The sequence below is a fragment of the Metopolophium dirhodum genome, chromosome 2 (assembly GCF_019925205.1).
Source record: "Metopolophium dirhodum isolate CAU chromosome 2, ASM1992520v1, whole genome shotgun sequence".
NCBI lineage: Eukaryota > Metazoa > Arthropoda > Insecta > Hemiptera > Aphididae > Metopolophium > Metopolophium dirhodum.
Window position 1 is genome coordinate 2,121,984 of NC_083561.1, and position 13,639 is coordinate 2,135,622.

Consider the following 13,639-nt stretch of genomic DNA (forward strand, 5'->3'; position numbering starts at 1 on the left):
AAATTATTTTTTAAACATAAAACGTTCTTGCAAGTTTAGAAAAAAGGTACTCATCTGTTATTGCTTCTACCTAACCAAATAATTGTTCGGAATAAATATACAATTTGGTAAATTTGGTTGAATACCTTTTCGCAGCGTAATTTCAAAAAATGAATTAAATATTATTACAAAAACTAGGAATATTCAAAATTAGAAGTTAATAATTCACTCGAGGAGGAAAATGTTCAGCCATGCAATTTAAAATGCCTGTAAATGGATTATAATGCTTTTGACGCCACATGAATTCAATCAAATTATTGTCTAGATGTTGACAAGCCGGACCTCTATGTATCTTTTTGCACAATTTAGAGGATCCCCACAACATGTTGATAACCTAATTGTTTATTTTTTACTAAACAGTTGTGGTAGTTGCAATAACTGATAAGTACCAGAAAAAATAATTATTAAATTCTTCTTTAATGTTTAATGGTAATACTTGGACTATATAAATAATTTATAAATTCATCTTCTGAAAAGTTAATATTAAAACTAATACAAATAGATATGTTTTTTTTATCGCCTATAGGTTTCTTAAAAATATTTTTAAAAAACATTAGAAGATATGGCCGAAAAATATTGGTGGTTGAAGTCTCAAATACATTGTTTTTAAAATTCTGTAATTGTTGTTTTATAAATTCCATAATTAATGATACGTAACTTAAATATAATGAATTGTAATGCTGTGAAAGAAATTGGCCCGTGACCAATTTATTGTCAGTTTACTGTTTAGTAGGTAGTATAATATTATAATAGATATTGAATTGTGAATGTCGATAGTCTATGAAAGATAGTGGTGTCACACTTTTTTTCTGAAGGTTCAAACTACTTTTGAGTTACAACAATATTTATATTCTAATTTTTAAGTTGACTATTGTATTAGTTATATCTAATTTAAATTTATAGTTGATAGATGTAATAGTAAAATAAATTTAATAATAATTTGTTAATGAAAATAATACATGTAAATGATGTAGAAATATACCGATAGCTAGCCACTATACAACTGGTAACTTGTAATATGGTAGTATAATTTACACTATTAAATTAAATGTAGAAATATCAGCTTCAAAGGCAACGAATCATTCCATCGTCAATATCAATTGTGTGTTCAAAATAGAATTTTGATTAAGTCACACTTTGAAAATCGGAGTTATCTATGGGTGTATCAAAGTGTATTAAATTACAAACAATTATTTAACTTTATCTTTTTATTATCTTTATTGTAAACTCAAAATTTAACACAAATTAGTAATTACTAACTTATAGAGTAACTTTTTCAAGCGTATCTGCATATTGAAAATCGGGGCAGTTTTCATATTCACACATATCTAATGCAACTTCACAACTTTCTTTGACGACTACCTTTTGATCATTTATATACTGTTTTAATATATCATAGCAATCATCTGTTGCAATTGCACCTAATGCTTCTGCACATTCATGTCGGACCATATCATTTTGATTTTCATCTATTAATGATTCTTTTAGATATGGTACACTAAGTGGTGATTGTAATTGTCCCAAAACAAATGCTATTTCATGTTTAAACAATGCACTTCCACATGATAACGCTAGATAAAAATATTATACATTCATTGTTAATATTTTAAATTTTTTTTGTAATATAATACATTTAGAGTGTGTATATTTTTTTAATTACCTTTAGAAAGAATAGTGATACTTTCAGGTGATGCAATGTCTCGCAGTGAAAACATTGCTTTATATCTATTAAAGAGGCTTTCATTTTCATTGGTAAGAATTTGTTCAAGTTCTTCTATGCTTTTTATCTTTGAAGGAGGTGCTGGATCTACAGACCCATAAATATTTTCGATATTTGCTTCATTTTTAGGTAGTAAAAGTCGTCCTAAAGCCAATTGACAGGTCTCAGCTAGTTCTACCACGGGGTCATCTTTATATTCTTCCAAAATTGGTATTACATTTTCTTTACCAATAGCTCCAAGTGCTTCAGCTTAACATAAATACAACAAATGTTTTAACACGGGTACAAGTATTTTAAACCAAAATAAATTTGGGTGTTGGATACTTAATAAATATTCAAACTACACATTTATAAATAAGTATGTCACAATATGAGTACATACGTCAGTGTTTATAAAATTAAATAAATAGGAATGTTTTTTTATTAAATAATTTTTTGTAATACCTGCTTCGTGTCGAACCATAGGCTCTTGTTTGACATCTTTAAGTACTTCGATTAAACAAGGAATAGCATATTCGTCTCTCATTTGTCCCAAGCAGTAAGCCAGTTCATGTTTTAGCAAACATGAATCATCGTTGAAACACTTAGCTATATTTTCAATGGCTAAATTTCCGCCTAAGTTTTTAAGCGTAAATAGCGCTCTAAAGCGTTCTTTCATCGGTAACTTTGTGTTAGCTAATACTGTTCCTATACGAATGATGGACTCTTCTGATGTGGCGACCATATTGACAATAATAATGAATAAATTGACAAGTATATTTATTTGGACAAAATATTAAGAAAAAAAATTTACTTTTGATGTTTAAATACTCAATAGTAAGTAAATAAATATATAATAGTTAGTGGTTATTACTTAGGTTCAACCCACAGATTTCTATATAGTATATGTAGTAGTTCAACCATAGTAAAATATTATTAAATACTAAATAGGTAAAATTAATGATAATGGATAAAATCGTGTAATCAACCAAGTTGACGTCTTTAAAAAAAAAAAATCCCTTTATTGAAAATTAAGCTAGTTCGCAATGTTGGTAATATTCATTTATTGATTTTTCTATTTAATTTTTCACCTGCTATAGCTTTTTGCGTTTATATATTTGTATGAACTTTAAACATACTACAAACGTTTTAAGTTAGAATAATATTCAAACAAGAATAAGAAAGTCTATTTATTTTCATTAAATACTTAGAATTAACTGTTTTCCCGGAAAAAATTGTTTAAAAAAATTTTTTATCTAACTTTCAAAAATTAACTTTTTGGGTGTGTCTGTCTCATATCAGTTCAGATGTTATCGAAAACAAATGATCATACTGTTAACAAGGTCTCTTTCGGTTAAGGCGTGTTCCAGTCCAGAAAGTGTCTATTTTAATTAATTGCATTTTCTACTTTAAGTCTTAAAGTTACTTTATCCACTCAAGAGTAAGTATACTAAAGGTTCGTCCTATTTTTTTTACCGATTCATTTGCGTACCCATTATTTGTACACACATTTTAGAATATTCTATTCAATAGTCTCATTATTGGCCCTGCCCATTTTTTCTGCTCCATTTCATTAATGTTATGTCTTTTGATTGATCTAGGTACTAAGTCGTTTTGTGCATAATTTATTTAACTGTATCTCAGTACGATGTCGGAATATTGGCTGATATCTGCTCCTGGAGACAAGACTTGCCAACAAACCTGGGAAACCCTCAACAACGTTACTAGCAAGCAGAATAGTTTGTCTATCAATTACAAATTTCACATACCTGACTTGAAGGTGGGCACTTTGGATCAGTTAGTGGGATTGTCTGATGATTTAGGAAAATTGGATAGTTTTGTTGATCAAGTTACCCATAAGGTGGCATCTTACTTGGGGGAAGTACTGGAAGACCAACGAGACAAACTGCAAGAGAACTTGATGGCTAATAATGGTATGTATTATCTAGAATGGTTTTTTTTCAACCCATTGAATAACAATGACGAAAATCCCATGTAGCTCAAGTGACTTGTCTCTGTAGTGTACTTACCTGTCCTACTTACTTTTTTGAAACATTATTATTTATATCCTGGATTTTTATTGGTCATTTTAGTTAAGTTTTTTCTTTACCCTTGCATCCATGTGTCAATATTAATATATATATATATATAACTTTTATACTTTTAACTTATTTGTCATCCATAATGGAAAAACATTTAAAGCTAAAAAGGCCAACAAAAAAAAATATATATATAGAATCAAAATGCACTAAAATTTATTTAATTAGAAATATAACATTTGGTACTATTGTTATAGTATAATTAAGTTAATTTAATTTTTCTACGACATGCCAAAATGAAAAACTAATGCATCCTATAGATGGTTGCGTGTGTGCGTGTTCACAGTTTATTTTTCCTATCTTGTGATCATAATTTTTAGAGCACAAATTTTAAAATATAAAACTGAATATTCCATCAATTTGTAATCTATATCATTTTAATAATTAAAATTTTTTTCAAACCTTTTTTTACTCATCTATTCTTATATACATTATGTTTACCACATAGGTATTTTGATAAATAAATATACATAATATATTATATAATATTATATATTATATTATCAATTACACCAAAGTGTTTGCATAATTCAAATAATTTCAATAGAAGTTTAAAATATTTTTTATGCACATTCAAAAATAATAAATATAGGTATATTTGGTTTCAAAATGTATTTTATTTTTCTTTATCATGTAGCTTAATATGTAATTGTTAGTTCTTCTTTTACTGGATCAAAATACAAATTAATAATTTTATTGTAATAAATTATAATTACCTATAAAGAAATTAAAATAGTAAAATATATAATGTATAAATTATTTGTTATAAGTTTTTTTTTCTAATTTGATTTTAAAATATAGTATATTTTAATATTTTATTTTCCACAAAATTAATAGTCAAGCATCTTAAATACTCCATTTAATTTAACATAAAAAGAGTTAGATTTTCTCATCCAACTGATATTGATTGAAAATGTTGAGCACGGCTATTTAAATAAATTAGTTAATTGATAATTAATAGTAAATACATCATTACACTATATAGTATCGAAGCATTACGTGTTAAAATACAGTAGGTATTTTAATTAATTAATATTTAGGAATGAAATGTTGCTTAGTCTAGAAATCTATTACAGTTACTTCTTAATTTTCTACTTAAAATATATCATGTGACTCTAGTCAGTAAAACTAGATAGAATTTTAGAGAAATGCCCATTTAGGTTAGGATTATATTGGTCTACACATAGTGCCATGTAGCCATATTAAGTTAGAGAGATAGGCCTATGACTTTTTTTCTGTTGGCGATTGCAAAAAGTAAAAGCTTTGTTATGGGTTTGTTGTGTGTGGCGTTGGACACAGCATTGTCTTGAGAGTCGTGGGCCGTGTGCTGGGAAGAGCCCGCCTTGAGCTATTCAAAGTCCAGATGGCCGACAGGCGTGTGTCTAACGTCCCAAGGTAAGCGGCTGCTTTTAGTAGGATGCTTCATGCAGTGTTGGCTTGTGGTTTCATTTTTCAAATTGTAGTTTCCTTATTATTTTTGAATGTATTTCTTCTGAAGTTAGCATTGTTACATTTTATATTTGACTATTGTGTTCAATAAAAAAAGATTCACTATTAGATTAACTTACTTGCAAAGCTCAGCTAAGTTGATCTTATTTGGTAATGGTAATAAATAAAAATATACAGTTTGACAAAATATTATTAACTTTTATAACAATTTTAATTAATTTGTTTAAACAATTAAAAGTTTACTATTATATTAGAACATAAACTAATATAATTTTTTTAAATTAATTATCTATTAAAATGTATTACATAATTAGAGTTTTTCTTATTACTTATTCTTATAAAAAAGGTAAATAGTATAACATACATAATAACTCATCACATAGGTATAATTAGAATATTTGATGCTTATAAAAGACAACTGAAATAATCTTATATTATATTTAATGAAACTCTATACACTGCAGGCTGTAGGCACTAGAAAATATAATAATACAATTATAAACTGTAGTGTATCTTACCATGTTTTCCATATTACTTACTAGTTACAGTTACAGCACATAGTGCTTAGTAACAATACTGATTATAATTTATACCTATTGTGGAGCATAATTTTTATTTAAATAACAACAATATACCACTAAACTTAAATATTGTTCTTCATACCTTACAAAAATGTATTAAACTTTAAATGTTGTCATTATAAAAACTAAAGTAGAGAAAATGCATTTACTTTTATATTTTATGATTATAAAAATAAAATTTTTGTTATACCATTGAATAAAAAATAACTTACTAACATAATAGTTAGGCTCCGTTCATATGGTTATATATTGTGTATGGTGTGTTAAGTATTTTGATTTGAATTTTGCATTGAACAAATTTGAACGCACAAGTGAAATAGGCACTTGTCACTATTACACTTACAAACTTAAGCAATGTAAATCAAAACACTGCATTCAATACAGTTAGTTTATATGAACTTGGCCTTTATGTATCTTTCAAATCAGTGATGACTGTAATTCATATTAATGTTGCATTCTGTTCTCAGCAATCCCAGGCTTATACAATATTTGTACAATCAAATCAAATAATTCTTTTTACAACCTACAAAAAATTAATAAATATTGAATAAAATATATAATATATATATACAGCGTGTAGTATGTACCATTTAAATGTCTATACTCATTATTTCAGTTTAAACGTTTTAAAAAAAATTATTTTTACATAATTTCATGCCATAAAAAATATATTTTTTAAAACATTTTATCATTATTACCAGTATTTTTAGCGATAACATACATCTTTTAACTCATCCCAAAGTAGAATATTTTTTGGAGTATTTTGATACATAATTGAGTTGCTAATTAACTAGTTATAACTTTCAGATATTTATGGTATTTATTTACCACTTTACTCCATTTATTTCAACTACAAATATAGTAGATAACAACTCATTAGAAATACTATTTTTATGTATCAAAATACTACATAAAATATCTTCTTCAGAAAAAAATTTAAATTCTATGCTATTCAAAAAAGTTAAAAAATTAAAATATGATAGTATGAAAATGTAAAAATATAATTTATTTTCAAAAATATTGTTGTTTTACAATGACATCAACTATGTAAAAAAATAAATAATTTTAAATAGTGAGGACACTTAAATAGATCACTTTGTATATACCTTGTTTTATTGTATAAACATTTTTTCTTAAATAAATACTACATGCATTTAAATGTTTTATACATTAAAAATCAACGCATCCTTTTTAATTTTTGTCTGTAATGATTTATTTTTTGTTATATTTATATTTCACTCTTTAAGTGTATTATGTTATTATGTAGTTATAAAATGGTGACATTTAAATTATTTATTAGCTAGGTACATTGATTTTTGGTATTTAAAAAGAATTTTATCTGTAATTCGTTATAAGTACTGAATAATTTCAAAATATTTTTGATGTTAAATTATTAAAATAAATATAAATAGTAAAAAATAATGTTGATAAAAGAAGATTTTCTAAAAATAATATAAAACTATTTTTGTTATATCTTCAAAATGTATACTACTAAGTTATGTTTGTATGAGGCTAACAACATAATATAGTATAACAGATATCAGTGTAATGTGGTACCAGTAAAAAGTACATTTTCAAATTTTCAAAATAAAATGTAATAGCGTGTTTTCAAAATTAAAATTAATTATATTGTAATTATATTTTTTAAATAAAGCAGCTTTATTGCTACAATTTCTTAGTAGGTAACTACATCATATTTTAAAATGCACAATAGGCTTTTGCACACAATCGTTTGTATTTCACAAAGGTTTGTTTTTACTATACATTTTAACACATGATTATTTTGCCTTGTTTTTATTTTAAGTAAAATAGTTGTTTTATTTTATTTTTGATGGTTATATTGAAGAAAATTTATTTTATAAATAAAAATATTGAAATTATATTATTATAATACCATGAATAATGTCCATTTCTATAACAGATTTCAACCTAACTTATTTCATTGATTGGTAATATTATATAAAATTCTCTGAGAGTTTAAGTAAAGTTTTTAAAATTAAATATTTTCATATATTTTGTATGTATAAAATAAATGTGATAAACTTTTATCATTAAATTAAATTTGAAATTCACAAATAAATACTGTATAATATAAAAATATATTACTGTAACACTTTGGTGTATCTGAAACAGGGCATGGAACAGTTTTATTTTAATTTACTGTTCAGTATTTATTATTTTAGATTGGATTTTCTCTTAATTTACAAATGATAAACTAATATTTTAACATTATTACTCATACTTTTTCATTATATAATAATGGGGAAATAATAGTCTTTAAAATATATTTTGAGTTGGCTATGAAATACTACAATATAATTTTATTTAAACAATTATATAATTATCACCTTGTTTTAATATTTTTGTTAATTACTAATATATATATCTTATATTATAAAATAATATTACAAATAGAATTTTAAACTTCAATATGTACATATATAAAAACAATTCATCACAAGTAATTGTTTTTAAACATAATGTTGAATTCATTTGATATTATTAAACAATAAGACAGAAAATTGTTAAGAAATGCTACATTATTTTAATTTTTTTTTTTTTTTTTCATTGTTACGATTTGTGTCTGTTTCATGCTCTGCATCAGTTGATTATTGTTGATAAAATATTATTTATTGTATTTCACTTACAATTGAGTAAAAAATAATAATTTTTTTAGGAGACCTCGCCGTCTACTTAACTCATTTCCAATGGGACATGGCTAAATATCCAATTAAACAGTCGTTGCGTAATATAGCTGACATAATCAGTAAACAGGTAGGGCAAATTGATGCAGATCTTAAAACCAAATCGTCAGTGTACAATAATCTTAAGAGCAGCTTACAAAATATGGAAAAAAAACAAACTGGCAGTTTGTTAACAAGAAATTTGGCTGATCTTGTACGCAAGGAACATTTTATTCAGGATTCTGAGTATTTAACTACATTGCTTGTTGTAGTGCCCAAGTAATTAAATAAAATATTAAATTATAAATAATATTATTTAATTTTTAAATTAATTTTTGTATTCATCAGGTCCGGATTTTCTGATTGGAATCAAAATTATGAAAAGTTAACCGATATGATTGTGCCTCGTTCTAGCCAGTTAGTTAGCCAAGACAATGATTATGGATTGTTTACTGTCACATTATTCAAAAAAGTGGCTGAAGAATTCAAACATCATGCTAGGGAGAAAAAGTATGATGTTTTAATAATTTGTATATAATGTAAAGTAGTTGATTTTATTAAAAAATATTAATCTTTGGAAAATCAAAATTTGCTATCATATTTTTGATCCCACATACTTAATTTTAGAAAATGGATAGAAAAATGTAAGCATTTTATGTCCATTGTGTGAAGTGAATGCACAGTTTTTGAAAAGAATGATATGAAATATCAATATATATAACTGTTGATCTATTATAGTATTATATAATTAATTTTTTTTTTTTTTTAATGTTTTAGGTTTATTGTTCGTGAGTTTACTTACAATGAAGTTGAACTCGCGGCTGGTAAAAACGAAATCTCCAAGTTGGTAACTGACAAGAAAAAGCAATTCGTAAGTAATTTAATAAATCTTTAATTATTTTTTTTTAATAAACCAAAATGCTTTGTTCTTTTATAAAGGGACCGTTAGTACGGTGGTTAAAAGTCAATTTCAGTGAATGTTTCTGTGCTTGGATACACGTGAAAGCTCTTCGGGTATTTGTTGAATCTGTATTAAGGTGAGGTTTCAAAAACGTATAGTGACGAATATTATAAACACTTTTTATTTTTAGATATGGCCTACCTGTTAATTTTCAAGCTATGTTATTGCATCCCAATAAGAAGAACACTAAACGGCTGAGAGATGTTTTGCACCAATTATACGGACATCTGGACAGTAGTGCTCAACAAGGTGGCGCAACCGGTGCACATGATGTATGTATAATAGTAAAATGCCATATTATTTATATTCTAATTTAAAATGTTGTTTGTTTCAGAGTGTTGATATACCAGGACTTGGGTTTGGTCAAGCCGAGTACTTCCCATATGTTTATTATAAAATTAATATAGATATGGTTGATTCCAAAGCGTAAGATTTAGTATTGAATCAAAATCACCCCATCGTTTAATGTTTTAAATATATTTTTTTTTTTTTAATTTGCACAACATTGAAAGAAATAACCATAATTGAATCATTTTGCTGTCGGAATATTTGTAATCGTGTTACAAAATTTTTCATCCATTCGATATCATTATTATATAATATTAGCCTATCTATACATTCCTTTACCATGCTATTAAACTTTTAATTATTATTTTTGAAAGCAATATTTTCTAAACATGTTTTAATACCGTTATGTTATTTGTTGTTTTTGAGTTGTTGGAAAATAATATTTTATTTTATTGAATTAAAAAAAAAATATATTATTTATTTTAATAAGTATAAATAGGTTGATAGAACTTAAATATTTTAATTATTATACCATAAAAATAAATGTAATTTGGAATTGTATTGTAAATATCCCATTTATTATTATCCTTTAGTACTGACATTTTAGATGTTACATTGAATTTTTTTTTTAGAGATTGTACTCTTTTTAACTTCAAATTTATACTTAGAATAAGATATATTGAGGGCTTCAGAGGCACAATTTACCATGAGTTATTATCCGATTTTATTTATAAAATAATAAAACATGACTATTTACAGAACAAATAAGAGATATAATATGTTCGATGTACATTGGAAATTAATTTGAAAGTCACTAATTCTATTTTTAAAAGCATATGAATTTAAATGAGAAAATTGGTTAGCTTTTCTACTACTTGTCAATATTTTAAAATAAAATTAACCAAATTTTTTAAGCATAAAATTTATATGTTAATGCAAATTAAATTGCACAAAGATTTATGTCAAATCTACTAATATAGTCACTTATTAAACCGTTTTAAATTAACAAATTAATATATTTGCTTGTAATGATTTGTAAAATTAGATATTTATATAAAACTATTAACTATTCATAAACTAAATAGTATAAGTGATTTTTATTAGTTTAAATAATTCTAAGGATCTGCTTCTGAATCCCTCTAATGTTATTATTATTGAGCGCAAGTGATTGTTTTATGATTATTATTATTATTATTATATGCCATTGATGATGAGTTCTTTCATATTAATATTTAATTTGGGTTCTATAATTAATAATAGTGATATGATGTTACAAAAACATTCCTACAAGTTGCAACTTATAAGTAGATTATAATGACCGTGTGATAACATTGTGTACATCATGGTTTATTATTTTTGTTGAATTGTGTATAATAAAAAACATTTAAAAATAAAGTTGAATTAAATTAATATAACTCTATTGCCGGATTACACAAAACATTTAATGAATCAATAGTGAGCTAATGTTTTATAGATTTAGTGGCCCGTGATAGGTCCATTAAATTTAATAAATTGTTTATGCAACCCAGCATAATATATATGGTAATTTATCCAGTAAAGTATATTATATGAACTATGGACCAACTAGCACTCAAAATATTACATAAAACACGGATACAGAGTAATATAGTATTACAGTTTTGTATTTAGAAACTATTTTAACAAATATGGCAATTATAAATATTGTTCTGTCTTCATTGTCTTGTTTCATGTTTATTTACTCTGCACACTCTCTTGTATGAGACTCTGAAATCATATTAAAATCATAATTAATATAATGATAGATACATTAAAATACATAGAATTATGAGATACAATGAAATAAACAATATTCAAAAACTAATTTGTTTTAAAATATTTCCACAATTTATAAATTAGTAATATATTTTTTAATGGTGGGTTTTGAAGTTCATAAGGTATTTAAATAGCATTGTTATATCTTCATTTATTTTATTATTTTTAATAAATACCTACTATAAGTATATATGAACATTAAAAAAGATTACACACTTTATAAATTGGACTGCTTTTACTTTTGTAGTCATAACTTTATAAGATAAGATATACAAGTATCAGCACTTATATATTAATGTTAATTTTCTTACATTTAGTTCATCGATTTCGACATCCCAATTTTTTTCTGCTATTTTGGGCACAACTTCTATAAATAATTTTGTGATTTTTTCAACATTTTCTTGAAAAACTCTGATAACGTTAGCAACATTGACTTTTTCTGTAGCTTCTCTCCAACAATCATAGTCTGTGGCCATGGCCACTGAAGCATACAACAAACCTGCTTCTTTAGCCAGTACAACCTAAGGTTAAAAAGGCTAAAATAATAAATATATAAGTAATATAAATATAGACTTGTATGGTAATTACTTCTGGAGCAAGTGTCATATTGACCAAATCGGCATTCCATGATCGATATACATTACTTTCAGCCTTTGTCGAGAATCTAGGTCCTTCAATAACTACAGCAGTACCGGTTTTATGAACAGGAATACCAAGGCTTTGAGCAGTTTCAATAATAATATTCCGAGTAGCTGAACAAAACGGAGGTTCAATTGGTAAGTGTATGACTTTATCATCCTTATCAAACATAGTTAATTCACGTTTTTTGGTTCTAAAAATATATTTATTTATTATAATATATTGCAACTGGATTCACAATAAATGAGTGACTTACAAATCAATAAAAGAATCCAAAATTACCAAATCACCAGGCTTAATTTCTTCTTTTAAAGAACCGGTTGCTGTTGATGCAATAATATGTGTACATCCTAGATGTTTCAAAGCCCAAATATTGGCACGATAATTTATATTGGTGGGACTTATCGAGTGCTTACGCCCATGCCTACAACAAATAGTCTTATATAATTAATTACACATGTACAAGTCCTACGAGTTAGGACAGATTTATATATACATATAAGGAGACACAACCCATACCAAAGTAACCTTTTTATTTAACTTAAATATTTATGTTTTCTACAGTATTTTTAAGGGATACAATTGTATAAACTATATATTGCTAAAAATTATTAACAATGACAGTGACCTGGCTAATAGAACACAATTGATACCGTTGAGCTTGGCGCTGAGAAGCGAGTCTGATGGGTCACCATAAGGAGTTTTCACTTTTTCTTCAGTTGCATCTTTAATAAAATCTGGATTGTCAAGTCCTGAGCCACCAATGATGCCTATCTGTGTAATTGAAAAAAGTTTAGAAAAAATTTCTTTGTACCTGATAACCATGCCTAAAACCATACCTTCACGTTGTATTTCATATTTTCTTGACGTGCACTAATGTATAAAGTAACTAGTGTCTACTGTCTAGTAAGTCGAAAAACAAATTGAATAAATAAATTAAAGAATCTTAAGCCTCTTTCAACAAGTGGTTTTTAACTTTTTTTAAATTATAAGATAACAGAGTGATTTAGATTAATATAATTTAATATTAATGGCAACATAAATTGATAACAAAATAATATTCATATTGCTACTGTGTTACTATACATGCAGTTTTAATTTAGTATATATAATTTCAAGTGATTCATAAACCTATCTAGGTACGTAATAATTAAAAATTAATTACTAAAAACAGAATACAGATATACAACTACTATCTACAACCAGACACCAGTACAACTATACTGTTGTCTGACATCATGACATCCGTAATCTGTTAAAAAAAAATATAAAATTAGTTGGTATTTGCATTGATTAAATATACATATATTTAATCAATGGTATTTGCTAGATATTATTATCTCATTATATAACATAAAGCCAGTAATTTTCTAATATTAATATAATATTATCTATTTCTAAATTTA

The 13,639-nt window shown here is 25.6% G+C and overlaps 3 protein-coding genes across 5 annotated transcripts; 1 reads left to right on the forward strand and 2 right to left on the reverse strand.

Annotated features, from left to right (window-relative positions):
* Nucleotides 1–1,174: 1,174 nt before the first annotated feature.
* On the reverse strand, nt 1,175–2,694 carry LOC132939414 (deoxyhypusine hydroxylase). 2 transcript variants are annotated; one of them, XM_061006567.1, is made up of 4 exons: nt 2,204–2,694; nt 1,700–2,008; nt 1,300–1,610; nt 1,175–1,193 (listed from the first exon to the last, which is right to left on the reverse strand). In XM_061006567.1, the coding sequence occupies exons 1-3, from the start codon at nt 2,481–2,483 to the stop codon at nt 1,300–1,302; spliced, it is 900 nt and encodes a 299-aa protein (XP_060862550.1). In that variant the 5' UTR covers nt 2,484–2,694; the 3' UTR covers nt 1,175–1,193. The 2 variants fall into 2 exon arrangements, with proteins under 2 accessions (XP_060862550.1, XP_060862549.1); XM_061006566.1 differs by lacking the exon at nt 1,175–1,193 and having other exon boundaries at nt 1,230–1,610.
* A 171-nt stretch (nt 2,695–2,865) lies between these two features.
* Nucleotides 2,866–11,195, forward strand: LOC132939413 (V-type proton ATPase subunit C). Of its 2 annotated transcripts, none has more exons than XM_061006565.1 (8): nt 2,866–3,194; nt 3,340–3,672; nt 8,545–8,830; nt 8,900–9,061; nt 9,329–9,422; nt 9,491–9,588; nt 9,643–9,784; nt 9,847–11,195. In XM_061006565.1, exons 2-8 carry the CDS (start codon nt 3,387–3,389, stop codon nt 9,940–9,942), a joined length of 1,164 nt encoding a protein of 387 aa, XP_060862548.1. In that variant the 5' UTR covers nt 2,866–3,194; nt 3,340–3,386; the 3' UTR covers nt 9,943–11,195. The 2 variants fall into 2 exon arrangements, with proteins under 2 accessions (XP_060862548.1, XP_060862547.1); XM_061006564.1 differs by having other exon boundaries at nt 2,867–3,179.
* A 230-nt stretch (nt 11,196–11,425) lies between these two features.
* LOC132939415 (S-methyl-5'-thioadenosine phosphorylase) lies at nt 11,426–13,369 on the reverse strand. The gene is made up of 6 exons (XM_061006568.1): nt 13,073–13,369; nt 12,862–13,007; nt 12,490–12,657; nt 12,183–12,426; nt 11,906–12,115; nt 11,426–11,546 (listed from the first exon to the last, which is right to left on the reverse strand). The coding sequence occupies exons 1-6, from the start codon at nt 13,088–13,090 to the stop codon at nt 11,514–11,516; spliced, it is 819 nt and encodes a 272-aa protein (XP_060862551.1). The 5' UTR covers nt 13,091–13,369; the 3' UTR covers nt 11,426–11,513.
* Nucleotides 13,370–13,639: the final 270 nt, after the last annotated feature.

What these genes read in the sequence shown, in the direction of transcription:
- LOC132939414 (XM_061006567.1), bottom strand. Translation starts at nt 2,483, where the DNA reads ATGGTCGCCACATCAGAAGAGTCCATCATTCGTATAGGAACAGTATTA. An exon ending in TATGGTTCGACACGAAGCAG is followed by an intron (nt 2,009 to 2,203) that starts GTATTACAAAAA and finishes ATTTATGTTAAG; the next exon opens with CTGAAGCACTTGGAGCTATT. An exon ending in TATCACTATTCTTTCTAAAG is followed by an intron (nt 1,611 to 1,699) that starts GTAATTAAAAAA and finishes ATTTTTATCTAG; the next exon opens with CGTTATCATGTGGAAGTGCA.
- LOC132939413 (XM_061006565.1), top strand. Translation starts at nt 3,387, where the DNA reads ATGTCGGAATATTGGCTGATATCTGCTCCTGGAGACAAGACTTGCCAA. An exon ending in GAACTTGATGGCTAATAATG is followed by an intron (nt 3,673 to 8,544) that starts GTATGTATTATC and finishes TAATTTTTTTAG; the next exon opens with GAGACCTCGCCGTCTACTTA. An exon ending in TTGCTTGTTGTAGTGCCCAA is followed by an intron (nt 8,831 to 8,899) that starts GTAATTAAATAA and finishes TGTATTCATCAG; the next exon opens with GTCCGGATTTTCTGATTGGA.
- LOC132939415 (XM_061006568.1), bottom strand. An exon ending in TTGGATTCTTTTATTGATTT is followed by an intron (nt 12,427 to 12,489) that starts GTAAGTCACTCA and finishes ATATATTTTTAG; the next exon opens with AACCAAAAAACGTGAATTAA. An exon ending in TCGAAATCGATGAACTAAAT is followed by an intron (nt 11,547 to 11,905) that starts GTAAGAAAATTA and finishes ATATGATTTCAG; the next exon opens with AGTCTCATACAAGAGAGTGT.